A 15,000-nucleotide genomic window follows, 5' to 3' on the forward strand; every position below is an offset into this window, starting at 1 on the left:
AAAGACAGGATTTTTTTTAATTGTGATTTTTTTAGTTTTACAGTTTTTTAACTTTTCATCAAACTTCTAGAGATGTTGTGGGTGTGCAGTTAACCCTCCTCCCTACCAAACTTGAATATCTACAAAACTGAAAATTCACAGTACCTGTCTGTGCAATGCTGTTCCCTACTGTTCAACTTGACACATATTGCAGAAATAGATTGGGCTAATGGATTGGGGGGGGGGGGGGGGGTTCACGCTGCATGCTAAATATTACATGTCATTTACACTTTTTTATTAGTATTTTTTCTAGATATTTTTTTGACTTACTGGTCTTCTGTTGCTGCAGCCTATCCACTTGAGAGGTTTGACGCGTTGTGTGTTCAGAGATCGGAGATGACATTTGGTCTGAAAAACAGCTGAACCTCTTGACCACGTCTGCATGGTTTTTCTGCATTTTGTTACTGCCACACAATTGGCTGATTAAATATTTTCATTAGCAAGCTGGTGTACCTACTAAAGTGCTCGGTGGGTGTATATTTTATTCACATTGCCGAAGTGTATCACATAATTATCCCCCCATTGAACACAATGTGTGGGCCTTGTTACATTGTGTTCTCGGTGTCCAAACTCATTACCTTTCATCCTCGGAGAAGAGGGTCAGACCCTGGGCTTTTCTCAGGCCTGGCTCACCTCAGCTGCCCCCCGGCCCCGTCGGGAGGGGGTGTGTGGGAGGGGGGGGGGGGGGGTTGATGAAGCAGCCCCTCGGAACAGCGCTCATAACCGGCGGAGCTCAATCGGCCGTTCCCCCGCGCTTCCCGCGCTGTCCCCGGTCTCACCTCCCGGCGCCTCGGCTGCTCCCCGCGGCTCCTCAGAACGCCCCCCCCCCACCCCCCCCCTTTTCACCGCCGACAAAGGGCGGCAGAGAGCCGGGCCGGAGCGTACCGAACACAGACACCGCATTCAGGACCGTGCTGCCGCACAGTGCTCCCTTTCTCCTCTCACGCCCAAGCCAAAACAAAGAGCGCGTACAGCTTACTTACATGCCGTTCGGCTGATGCTTTTATCCAACGTGACTTACAGTTGATTAAGCTAAGCAGGAGACAGTCCTCCTCCCCTGGAGCGATGCAGGGGGCTGCCTGTAGCGTAGTGGTTAAGATACATGACTGGGAGGTGGTTCGAATCCTGGTCTAGTCACAATAAATGATCCGCCCTGCAATAATATAATAATATACCTTATATAATATTGAACCCCATGGGGTAATTTACCCTCCGCATTTGACCCATCCTAGTCAGTGGGAGCAGTGGGCAGCCCCAGTGCAGCGCCCGGGGAGCAATGTGGGGGTTAAGGGCCTTGCTCAAGGGCCCAATGGCTGTGAGGATCTTATTGTGGCTACACCGGGATTAGAACCACCGACCGTGTCCCAGTCATTTACCCTCACCACTACGCTACAGGCCGCCCCTTATAACCTCGCTGTCAACCCTAACCCCCCTTCTTAGTGACACATTTGCATACCCTTTTGAACTTCTGATTAATCGGATCAAGGGGATATTATTATGTTGCATAATGCAGTCATTAAGACTTTATAATGCCTTATTTAAAGCCTTTGTTACATGTTGGAATGAGGTTGCGGTGTAGTGGTGGAGGGCTTATTTCTGTCTTATTTGGGATGAGACGGTGTGCAAACCCGTGTCTCTGAAAGTTCATGTTATTCAGATATGCCGCATGAGTTGTTGAGCAAGATCTAATCTGGGGAAGAGGTGGAGAATATATTTGCTGATGTTGAAATCTCCTCTGTCCTCTGTCATCTCCTAAGCCCTGGGTTTTCAACTGGGCAACCCCGTAGGTACTATAGGGGGTTCCCTGGCCAGACTTGATATGCAGTGACTATAGTATGTAGATTTGCGAAAACCTTTTTTTAATATATACCCATTTTTAACTTATGAAGGTTGTCATAAGGGGGGGTCGCTATCTCCATTCAGTCCAGCTGGTGAGCTGGTCAGTGGCAGCGTCCGGGCAGAACTGTTCATGCGCAGCTGACGCAGACAGAGGTCACTGTTGCGCTCTGAGAGGAGGATAAACCCAGCTTCCGGCTTCCCTGGCTGGTGACACTGATGGCTGTCCCACCTGCAGAGTTGCTGGCTCTGTCGGTTGCTCCTGGCTCAACCCAGGATCATCCATCCTTGTTCTGGGAAAAAGTGCTGGAGGGTGCTTAATGAAACCCAGTGAGCAGGAGACAGAATCTCCTCAGAAACATGCGGTGTCACCAGCTGCCTCTTTCCATAACACAGACCATAGCCGAGCTGGCAGAGTGGAGTCAGAGGAAGACCTTTCGTAAGCGGCTTTGACATGCAGTGCACAGGTGCCCAGTCTACCAGCAGGTGTCGCTAGAGAGTGCTGACCGCAGACCCCTAACTGACTGAACCTTCCCCATACCCTGTGGAGCTAACAGCCAGTCAGCACTGGCATTGTCCGGAATCGATCTGCGGTGGTGAGGCTCTTCCATGTACCACAGGACAGTACCTTAACAGAATGAGCCATCCAGGAGCCGGCACACCTTTATTACAACCTGCTTTCCACCTGCTGTTCTCTGCGATGCCTCTGTTTACCTGTAGTGTTGGCGAGAGACGGATCGAGACCTCTTCACACAACACCAGTGCGCAGGTCAGAGTAGAGTTTCACCAGTACGGAGGTCACCAGAGTAAAGTTTTAAAACCATGTTAAGGGTGTGCTGTCTGTGGCATTGTCAGCCTCTCATATTGTAGGGAGGAGAGGGAAAACGCTGACAGGGTCTGAATACGCTTCAGAGTAGACTGGATTGTGCCTTTTACGCTATTTCCACAAAAACATTTTGCAGGGAGTTCTTCCTTTAAATTCACGTCCGTGTCTCCATTATACTTGAAGGTCACGGTCTTTTGAAGTTGTCGGCAGACTCCATTACGCTTATGCCTTTCTGAAACAAATTATTTTGTATGAAAGCTGGTGTTTTGCCCATTTACTGTACCTGTATGCGATTACGGCTGTGGGATGAGGCGTACACTGACGCGTGGCTTTCTGAAGTGAAAATCTCTGAGCGTTTCCACTCAGTCAATCCTGTCTCAGTCTCTCATGCAACCCTCCTGCTTTTCTCTCTTTTTTTAGTCTTTCCCTCCTATATCCCCACCGCTCTCTCTCCTTCTCTCTTTCCCGCTCTCCTTCTTCTGTCTGTCCTTGTCACTCCCTTTCTCCCTGCCACCCCCTCTCCCCTTTTCTCCATCCCTCCTTCTTGAACCCCTCTTTTATCTCTCCCTCCCTCCTCTGTGCCCCTGGCCCTTGCACACATGGCTGGTCTGTCTGGATGGATGATGGTAGGATCTGGTTGGCCTGTCAGCTTTCTGCCCATCACCCAGGCTAGAGGTGCTCAGAGTTGGCCTATCGGGCCTCTCCGAACAGCACTTCTCTTATACCAGGGATCCTCAAATCTGGCCCTCGAATCCAAATCCAGTTCTGGTTTTCTGTTCTTCCAGGCAATTAACTGAACAACTAGTCCCACAAATCAGTCTTCACACATGATCAGGTAAAGGGAGGGTAGAAAGCTGGCAGTTCTCTGTCCTCAAGGACCGTGATTTCATGATCCCTGTTTTATAAGGGTGCACTCTACTGTGGAGACCCAAGAAAAATATTACATACGAAAATAAGTATTATGGCACCTGAGAGACATGCTCTCCAGTACCGCTTTAATGCATCTGGCTGCTTTATGGGGACCGGGGCTTTTCCAGTTGTGTGTTGTGTGTGAGTGGTCATCATTAATACAGGTTTCTGTGTTTTGGCTGTGTCGAGACCCAATACAGGAATAACCATTATTGTGCCTCAGAGACATGCTCTATCCAGCACTGCTTTAGTGGATCAGGCTGTTTTACGGGGACCAGGGTTTCTACAGTCATGCCCATGCTGTGTGTGTGTGTGTGTGTGTGTGTGATAACCACTAATAAAGGTTTCTGGATTTCAGCTGTGTTGAGTGGTGCTGGTATCAGGACCGGGTGGTTTTGTCTCACATTTAACACAAGTGAACCTTTTTCCCTCCTTTCTTTCACTCCACACAGTGCCTCTTAACCCCGAACGCTGTTTGTGCGGTCAGCCCATTCAAACTCTGCTTCTTTCTGTCACTTAGCAACTATGCGCAAAAAAAAAGACGTTAATTACCTCGGTTTGGTTTCACGTAGCAGAGCCTCGAGAAATGGCGATCGATTCGGCGTTATGAGGCCTTCCTTACCTCTCACATCCGTGTCACACTGCGAAAACACTGTGTATGCCTTTTTTATTTGTACACCAGCGGTTATTTTCCCTGCTGAGGCTGTCTCGCGTGGATCCATTTCGCGCTGAAATGGCGAGCGGCGTTAAGTGACACGGCTTCACATTGACGGACAGCCGCTCGGTTTCCACGGCGGTCGCCGAGGCGCCGTGCCAAGCGGTCCAGCGCCATCAAGAGCGTACACAATGGCTGTGCTTTCGCAGTCAAACAAAAGCTATCGACAGAGAAAAGTACCAGAATGGGTGCTTGTGGTTAAAAGTGAGTTCAGAATCAGCGAGAGATGGCCGGAAACATGGGAAAGTGAACGGCTGACTCCAGAGGGAGCAGGCGGCCTGCGATTTCCCAGCTCAAAATAACCTTTATCATTATCATTTAACTTAATGAAAATGATAGCAGTCCTGTAAATGGCAGAGTGATCACGCTGCTGTGGATTCTGGTGATAATGGTTATTGCATTGCCACTGCAGCAGGGCACAAACACAGAGATATGCTGCTCACCCCCCTGTTTTGTTAGCTGGCTACTGTTTGTGTTGTCTAATCGTTTATCGTTGACTAGGTTGTTTACGCAGTCGGTTTCATTGGATGGATCACAGAGCTGATCAGTGCTGGTTCCGTCTTATCAGTCTGCAGTAACACGGGGTAATTCATTTTCTGTCCAGTTCATTTTTAAAATGGCGGGCAATACTATCATTGGCAAGTATAACAGATGCCGTACTATGGAGTTTGACGTTGACTTGCTGTGTTGATCCTTTCCATGGTTTGGTACTTTCTCTGTTGTGACCTTTTGCCATATGAGCGCCTGTATAAACATTTTCCACTTTTACCAATAGGTTTTATATACCAATATACACCGAAATTCTAAACAAAATAATACCAAAATAATAATGCCTACTTATGTATATTATCAGAATATACCGTACTGTAAGTGTACCGGATACAGGTTTCACATTTCAGACATCAGTTGGGGCTTCGAATAGACTGCTGTTAATGCTGTGTGTAAGGAGAGTTCTGCAGCATCCAGACGCACATTGCATTCGATGCCGCGTCTCGCTCGGTATTCAAACCCATGAATCCACGGGCCATTCGCTCCTGAGCTCTGACCGTGGGCTTTGTCTCTGTGCAGGCGCGGCGTAATCACTGATCCCACCACATCAGGCGGTCTGTGTACTGTAGAGATTGAGTGCCCATTTGCTGTTTGTGACTGCCCTCGTTTCCTGGCCCGAACTCACCTCGGCCGCCCCCGCCCGAGAGAGAGGGGAAATGAAGAGCTCCCCGGGACATTAGCGTAGCGTCGTGAAACGCAGTCCGAAATGACAAAACGAGCCTGAGGTCCCCGCAATGGCGCCGCCTGCCATTTTCAGCTCTGTCTGTTTGTGTCTCCTCAGGTCTAGCGATTACGGGACCACTTACACCAAGCTCAACCTGATGCCGGGGACAACTATCATCGTCACCAACTTCTACATCTGTCCCACCAACAAGAAAAAGGTAGGAGAAGATTGGAAAAAAGTGATTTTCTTCAAAGCTTTTTTTCTTTATAAAGCAAGGGATGGTATGCGATCACTTTTATTCTGGTGTTTCTATGTGTGACATAAACATTAATGTACATGCATGCAAATATAATTCTGCACACATTACGCAAAAAAAAAGTCATACACACAGACACGCGCAAACACAACGGTGTTGCTGAGCTGTCCTTAGATCTTCAGGTCCGAAGACTACCACCATACAGGCACATTCATCTGCGCACACACGTACAGCACATGCACGTAGACACACGAATGCACCACCACCCAGTTTTGCATGCACACACACACACACACACACACACACACACACTGATGAACCCACGTCTCCCGTGGCCCCATTGAGACCAAACTAAGCGATGTGCCGCCTCTGAAGCGGATGAATCCAGAACTCTCAGAAGCCTGTCCGCTGGGCGCTCAATCCCCCGGCTCAGTTGTGAGATCTTTGGGCCCGACATCAACTGCCACTAATTGCCTGGGAATCGGAGGCTAATTTCCCTGCGGGATGATAGAGCTGGATGGGGGGAGAAGTTCCATTTCCATATATTTCCAAGTGGGCCGCTAGACGCTATCGTGATTCGCCGAGACGAACCCATTAGCACGGGCTAGCTGAAGGTCCGGAGAGGGGGCTCCTCGTAATCTCTACTGACAGACGGGGGGCTTACACTGTAAGAGTTTCCCCTCTCATTTTATTGATACGCTAAAGCTAAGGTTTTCAGTGTGCATCAGGGAACTGGCTCACCAATTCGACACTGTTTGAGCAGAAGGATATATTACGAACCCCCAAATACCTAAGTCGCTACACCTCAATGTTCCTTTGATGGTATCTCTGCGTCCAGAACCCTATCTGCTTTACAACTGAACCGCCCTCTGTTTTGGGCTAGATTTGGACTTGCACTTGCGTTTTTTTTCACTTTAACACTCTTTTTTTCCCACTACAACGTGACATGCCCTGTTCTGTTTCTACCATTTAAGGATTCTGTCCAGGTACCTCCGCTCCTCTGTGGCATGAAGAGAAATACCCACTTAGTCCTCTTCATGTCAGTTAGTGTCACCAGTCAGGGCGGGCCTGGCAGATGGGACCTTCCTATTTAGTCCAAGGCTATTGATCCAAATCCAGAACACCTGTTCCTCGCTGCCCATTGGCTGCTGGTGCCGCTGGTGCGTGAACAATAAGACAATATGACTCCGAGATTAGAAAAATGAGAATTCTCCAATGCCCTTGTCTTTCAGAGGAACAACCTCTATTCACCAAGTTGAACAATGTGTAGCTTTTACAATAGATACCCAGGGAAGATTTTTTTCTCTAATTACTTTGTAAATTCCTCCTAAGATATCGAGAGGAGGTTGAGAGGCAATCAATGAATCTGAATCGGTTAAGAACACTTCTATAGATCAGTGTCTGGCTTGCTTTTATGAATCTCTGTTTCTTGTTTAAAGAAGCCAGGCAGTTCTTGTGTTCTTCTGCACATGGTGGAAAGATTGTCATTAATTTCCTGTGACAGAATTTCACTTCTTTTGTCTGCCAACGTCTGAAAGAATAGGGCTTGGACAAGCAGTTATTGAGAGAAAAAAATGAATCTGTTCAATAGCAGTCATAGAAAAACTCTCTCTATTCCGAAATAACTCTGAGTACAAGGAAAGTAAATTAACTGAAAGATAATTCGGTTTTTAAAATATTGAAATAAAAATTGCCTGGTCCTCTTGCCGTTCCATATTTTGCTGTTATCACATGCCCATGTACCAAAAGGTGTTGTAATGCCCTTCTGTGCATTGTATACATTTGTGTAAGGATGTGTTATCAATAGAGTTACTGAAAAAAAGAATATGTTATATTTTCACTGTGATGCTTCCCATAAATGAACATGCGCTACTGGTGGCCGTGGTGACAGCACGCACGTGTGTTTGTGTGTGTGTTTGTGTGTATGCGCGTCTATCTTTACTGTTCAAAGAAAGTCTTCTTATAGAGCATGAGAAGCACTATGTAACTCGCTCGGACTGACTGGTGAATACAGTAAGCGTGTAGCGAAGCTGGAAATAGAACACACGCAACACGCGTGTGGAAGTGCGGAGGTGGAGGGTCTGGTACAGTATGAAGTCTGGAACAGAAGTGGTCGAAAAAGTGCTGTTATTCTTAGCCCGTATTAAATAATGCCTGTTTTTCTCAGTCCATTTTTTGGTGCTGCTGAGCCACAACAGATGAGAAGGAATATGTGTCCACTTAATTATTTCATACATGATTAATCGTTAAATATTTAATGGCTTTTTTTATGCATGCGTATACTACATGCTGCCCTTGCAAGATATGGATTCTCTTCCCTCAGGAGTTTTGTTAGACCCTGCCATGTAATTTCTAGCATTTCAGCATTTTGTCTGAATAGTCAACTTGAACGAAGTTGTGGCAGGCTTTTTAAACTTCTTAAAATGTCCATCTTCCCAGGCTTGATTCTCAGTAGTAGGGCCATTGTTGACAGAATTCATTTTTCTATATTTTATAGGCCCATATTATTAAGAATATGCATGCTGATAGAGGAAGTAGCATAAAGGGAGTTTTAAATGAATGTTGTCCCACTCATAACATCATCTTGGGTTGATTGAAAGAGATTTTTATGAATTATTAAAGGCCTTCGAATTCCTTTGGTACACTTGTCAAGCTAGTTGAGTTGCTCACATATCTGTAGACATTTTTAATATTTGCAAATGTATGAGGCTCATATTACTTTTTAATCATTAGTCGCAAAGGGTTTCTTTCTACACCAAACAGAATGACATCTGTGATCATTTTCGTATAATATTGTTTGCCAAATCTTACTGTCGAAGATAGTAGTTTTCATGCAAAACAGGAACTCCCTGAACAAAAATGCACTTCAACCCCAAGATTTCTGCCATTGTCTGGTATCATTTAAAAAAAATATATATATCTAGGCAGAACTAAAAAGGAATTTGTCTTTCTGGAAAAAGAAATCGATAAATGCTTCAAAAATAAAACTCAGTTTTATGTACTGACCACACAACAGCCATGTCACAGCTAACTGTAAACTTATTTTTTTTCCCCTATGAAAAACTACAGTACAATGCCCTTGAACGTGAGTCAATCTGCTAAACCTTCAGTGTAATGAATTGGCCGATATGTGCTGGTAGACACGAGGCCCCTGCAGAATAAATAGCTAAATAACAGAGCAGGTTGTTTAAAGCCAGAGGCTTTTCAGGGGAGTGAGGGCTGTGGACAGCTCTCAGAGTAGAAGGTGAAAGCAAGATCTCGATGGGGAGTCTTTGAAGATTTGAATTTGAGTAATACCATTTTAAAGTGAATCTGATACCTGCTGTGTCATCCCGCAAATCGTTCCTACTCTCTCCGACTCTCTCTCTCGCACTGTCTCTGTATATCATTTTTATCCTCTCCGTTTCTCAGAACGGAATATACACACACGCACACACACGCTCGCATGCGTGCACGCACACACACGCACGCACACACACACACGCACACACACACACAGGCACGCGTGTGGGTGCTACACGCACGGACGCGCTTTTCTTTCAGACAGAACATTGTAAGTCAGAAGATTAAAATTTACATTAAGTAAAACAGTGTACTCCTGGACAGAATGTATTTTTTGAACAACGGGAGATTCTCGGATTGGTAATCTGCAGATTGGCTTGTGGCTGCGGAGGAATCTCTGGCCGTAACGCTTTCTAATCCCCCGTTTCCTCTCTCCCAGGCTCCGTGATAACGCGCGCGTGGAAAATCGTTCTGACTTTCATCTTCCTTTCTGCCTCTGCATTGAATAAGATAAAGTAGTACTATAGTCGAGCGTGGCACAGTAATAATTCAAAGCATATGCGATCACACTCAGGCCTTTCTTGTGTCAGGCACTATATGCTGTGGGGAATGTTTTTTTTCTCACCTTCCCAGACTCAAACAGTGTCGTACACCGCTGCAGTTTAAAAGCTGTTATTAGCACAGGGTTACTTGGATTGTGCGTACAATCACAAAAGCTATCAAACTTGGCACAGGTACAGCAGTTATGTTTCTACATTTTTCGGGATTGAAACCCATGCGCATGTGCTGCTGTGTCCTGGGCAGCAGCTCCCTGGAGAATCAGCAAATGGGTCGAGAGCAGGGATCAAATCCTGATCCTCGAGGGCCGAGAACTGCTGGTTTTCCATCGTGTCTTTACTTTGGAGTCATCTGTGAAGACAGCCTGGCCAATCGGTAGCACTCAATGTTCAGTTGATTACAGAGTAGAAAAGAAAAAAAAAACCTGGGCAGGAATTGGATTTGAGGGCCAGAATTGATGATCCCTGCTCTAGAGAATCGCAATCTCACTCTAATTCTAAAGATTGTTTTCTAATGATTGTTAAACGTTCAATGGAGTAGTTTTTCGTTGTTGTTGTTTGTTTCGTTTTGTTCTGTTGATGAGAGTGTGGTTTTAGACTCAGGGGAACCTGATTAATGTGAGAAGAGAAGATGGTGTCAGACCACAGGGTCCAGTGTTTGCAGTGCAGGGCCAGACGTGGAGGATAGTTTTACTCTGGACAGCTGTACTGACCCATGCTTCCATCTCTCGCTTGGAAACCCAATCATACTATAAATATTATATTGAAATAATTATTAGTACTATTATTACTACTACTAATAGTAGTAGTAGTAGGAGCAGTAGTAGCAGTATTAGTAGTAGCAGTAGTAGCAGTAGTCATAGTAGTAGTAGCAGTAGTAGCAGTAGTCATAGTAGTAGTAGTAGTAGTAGTAGTAGTAGTAGTAGTAGCAGCAGTAGTAGTAGTAGTAGTAGCAGCAGCAGCAGCAGTAGTAGTAGTAGCAGTAGCAGCAGCAATAGCAGTAGTAGCAGCAGTAGTAGTAGTAGTAGTAGTAGTAGCAGCAGCAGCAGTAGTAGTAGTAGTAGTAGTAGTAGTAGTAGCAGCAGCAGCAGCAGTAGTAGTAGTAGTAGTAGTAGCAGCAGTAGCAGTAGTAGTAGTAGTAGTAGTAGCAGTAGTAGTAGTAGTAGTGGTGGTAGTATGAGTAGTAGTAGTAGTAGCAGCAGTACTAGTAGTAGCATGAGTAGTAGTAGTAGTAGTAGCAGTAGCAGCAGCAATAGCAGTAGTAGTAGCAGCAGCAATAGCAGTAGTAGCAGCAGTAGCAGTAGTAGTAGTAGTAGTAGTGGTGGTAGTATGAGTAGCAGTAGTAGTAGTAGCAGCAGTACTAGTAGTAGTATGAGTAGTAGTAGTAGGAGCAGCTTCAACAGTTCTGATCTCCATAGTTGAAGCAATAGGAAAATAAAGAATACAATATTTCTGAATAACGCTTTTGGGTCAATCCAGAACATATCCAGGACATAGTATTCGCCTATGTTATTTAGGCAGACAATAGAAACATGCTATCTCTATTCTGCCTTTTTTTTTGCTTTTTTGTTTTTGTGCTGCCCTAGGACACATGTTTCACCTCATGGTCAGTATCAGTGGATAGTGTCATCGCTGATGTGCATTGATTGCCTGACCCAATTTTCCACATAAATCAATCTCTGGAAAAGCAAAGGGAACCACAGGCTAACAGTGCTACCCCGTGGCTACAAGCCTGTTTCTGTAAGCCCCTTTCAAACTAATGCACAACAGAGATGTCCAGATAGGCGATGTGTGAAAGAACAGACAGTACATGCCTAATTTCAGACCAAAAGTCACATCATACTCTCCCTCAAAGGAGAATGTATCTCTCCTGCACTTATTAGTTGACATTAGTTAGTCCTGCTTTGACCCCTGCCTGCCCTCTTCTCCCCTCCCCTGTACTCTGAGGTCTGCTCCTGCACTGCCCTGTTCTCTTTGCTGGTTTCCTTTCTTCCCGTGCTCTCTACTCGTCTATCCTGTCCTTCTCCTCCCTTTTCCCTGCGATTTTGTTTTGTGATTTTTTAATTTTCAGATCAAGAGACTGTCATGTCCAATCACATCAAATCGCTGCATCATCTTCTTGCTTTCCTTCTTCCTCTTTCCTTCTACTACTTATCCTGCTACTGCTACTACTACTACTACTACTGCTGCTGCTGCTACTACTACTGCTATTACTGCTACTGCTACTACTGCTGCTACTGCTACTACTACTACTACTACTAATAATAATAATAATAATACCACTGCTACTGCTACTGCTACTGCTACTGCTAATACTACTACTACTGCTACTGCTACTGCTACTGCTACTGCTGCTACTACTACTGCTACTGCTACTGCTACTGCTGCTACTACTACTACTACTACTGCTACTACAACTACTACTACTACTACTACTACTACTGCCTCTACTACTACTGCTATGACTGTACCACTAAGAAATGGCTTCAGTCAGGTTTCAGGTGTGGCGTTCAGTCTCTTGCTCTTTGGTAGAATGGGGTTGATTGGTCCTTGACGTGGGGAGAGGTGCTGTGTGTGTTCTTGCAAGAGGTGTGGCAAGCGTTGCAGTGTTCACAGACCTCACCACTGTTTCAATGCCAGGACAGGGCAGGGGTAGAGGTGGGTGTGGCAGAGCATTTTTGTGCAGTGACCTACTTTTGATCTGTCATTGGAGGGGGTGTTTTTTTTCGTGCTTGGTGATTTTGCCTTTCTGCGGGCCCTCGTCCCCCCAAGGGGGCGAGTGACATTAGATTCAGAGAGAGAGAGAGAGAGAGAGCTCTGTGGACTCCCGTCCAGAGGGTCCGTCTAGAGCCAGGGGGGGACATGAGCCAGGGAAGCTGGGCGCAGGGTGCCATGTCATGGGAGAGATGCCCTTCAGGTATGGGTGCTGTATGTCAATGACTCCCAGCAGCTCTGAACCTATCCCTCCTCCAGCTTCGGGCATTCCTACATAGGGGACTTATGTGTCCAGTTATAGCCCTGTGTTAGCCCACTCATTAACTCCCCCGCAGCGGACAAATGCTGCCGTTTCTGCTAGCTTTTTTTTGTGTTAGCAACACGATGCGACATAAAACAGCTGCCATTAATTACACACAGTAATAATAATAATAATAATAATAATAATAATAATAATAAAAAAATTAAAAAATTAAAAAAGCATTATAAAGCGTTCTGGAACCTTCTGCATATGATTTGGCACCTTCTGGACTCCGGTGTGTGTGAACTTGGGCTGTTCTTGAGCCACTCTTTTCCAGAACATTCTATTGCCGATGTACCGATCACTACTGGTCGCTGAAAGCACTGAAAGAGTTCTAGAAAAAAACACTTTAAAAAAAACCTACTCTTCAAAGGGTTAACTAAATATTATTAAGAGGTAGAAAAACACTGCAGCGTTGCCACAGATGAAAGACAGACAGACAGACTGACAGACAGGCAGTCAGACAGACAGACAGACAGATAGATAGATAGATAGATAGATAGATAGTAGATAGATAGTAGATAGATAAGAGATTTCTGATAAAAAAATCAAGCCCACTCTCTCGTTTGTCTAATTTTAGGATTATCTAAAAATAGGTATTAATCTCTCTATAACACCCCCGCAGATTGTAGCCTGCCAAGTCGACCACAGAAATTCAATTTTAGACTTGGACCCAGCATCCAGATGATTGGTCCCTCAAGCATACAACTGAAAGAGGAGAAAAAAAGTGTGTGTGTGTGCTTGCTTTTGTGTGTGTGTGTGTGTGTGTGTGTGTGTGTGTGTGTGTGTGTGCGTGTGTGCGTATGCTAAGCATACAGGCTGGTTGCTGCAAATGTCCTCACTAATAGCCATTAATAATCATCATTACGGGTCGTACAGAGCAGGTAGCAAAGGTGAGTCTGTCTATATCTGCCTAATGATGACACTGACTGATCAGGATAGCCCTTTCATCGCAAAGCATCACATCTCCTTGACAAATATTTCCCCACTGAAAATGGGCTTGCCATTGCTTTCCGTGGTCTGCGCCTTTGCACCATACACTGTCACAGTAATGAAGTAGATTTGCTTTGAATGTCAGTTGAAAGGTACGGCACTTGAAACAATCTCGCTGCGAGTCCACAGAGACATTGTTGACATGTTACTGACGCTCATTTCACATGATCTCGAGAATCTACATACGGCATATGGAATTGAAGTGCTACTATTAACTATGCATCATCGTGGTTGAGATACAATACTGTGCAGAAGTCTTAGGCACCCTAGACTTTATGATATGTATGTTTATGTTATTTGTGTGCTAGTATAAAAGAACACATTTGAGATTTCCAGATATCCATTTTCCAAAAGATTTAATTTTACAGAGACATTTTTGTTTAAAAAACAACTTACTTACTGAAGCAATTGACTACTTGATCAAAGCTGTCTGAGATCAGAAGCAAGGACCCAACCAAAATCTGCAGAAGAACTGTGGAAAGTTCTCCAACATGCTTGGAACAACCTCCCTGCTGATTGTCTTAGCCAATGCTGTCCTGCAGTTCTATATCACAGAGAAGTGATGCAGTTTTAACGCCGAAGGGTTAAAGGTCGGTGGTTTGATCCCTGGAGTAGCCACGATAAGATCCACACAGCTGTTGTGTGGATCTTACATGTGTTAAAAGCGTCAGCCAAATGACACATGTAACGTAACGTACTAGCAGAAGGATATGCACCACTGTGCACTATTACAGCCAGATCTTCACGCTAACTTACCTCTTACCTTAGACCTCAGAGTTATCCTAGCTGTCGATAAACAACTTAATTTAAGCCTCAGAATCTGGCGGTGGCCAGATATCTAACAAACAGCCGTAATTACACGGTCAGAATGTAGGCTGAACGAAAACAATATGTAACTCGACAGGGACCCCCGTGAACCTGACAGCGTGGTTTTAGGAACCGTAATAACGAGGTATGGAACAAGCGCTCCCCGCGGTCGCCTCTTCCCACGGAAGGCAGAATGACACGGTTAAAGGTCTCTCATTAAACCCAAGGCTCCGGCGTGGGTTTTTTTTTTTTCTCCCTTTCTGTTGCTGCTGCTCCTCTATGTCGTGCGGTTTTGATCTATAGGGGTTTAAATCCTCCACTAACATATTCATAAATATTAATGACACAATGGAAGCTATTTATACATCCCTCCCCTGCTAACTGCTACCAGGCCCCCCTAGCCTGGCTCTTTTTTTTTGTGCTCAGAGATGGATTGATCATGACTGGGAGACAGGCGACCTCGTATCCCAGGGAACCGGTTTTGTGCAATCAGGGCTGCACAATCAAACCGCACTAACGGCAGAGCGCAAGGTTTTAGGAACGAGGAACTG

At 45.3% G+C, this 15,000-nt stretch overlaps 1 protein-coding gene across 4 annotated transcripts in view; it reads left to right on the forward strand.

Annotated features, from left to right (window-relative positions):
• sorcs2 (sortilin-related VPS10 domain containing receptor 2) overlaps positions 1 to 15,000 on the forward strand; it is a 304,931-nt gene that overhangs the window by 155,958 nt on the left and 133,973 nt on the right. For all 4 annotated transcript variants that reach the window (XM_061250798.1, XM_061250794.1, XM_061250795.1 and 1 more), the window contains exon 3: positions 5,656 to 5,755. In XM_061250798.1, coding sequence (XP_061106782.1) covers positions 5,656 to 5,755 — 100 coding nt within the window. The remainder of the gene's footprint in view (positions 1 to 5,655; positions 5,756 to 15,000) is intronic.

This window comes from Conger conger, chromosome 8 (assembly GCF_963514075.1).
Source record: "Conger conger chromosome 8, fConCon1.1, whole genome shotgun sequence".
Taxonomy (NCBI): Eukaryota; Metazoa; Chordata; class Actinopteri; order Anguilliformes; family Congridae; genus Conger; species Conger conger.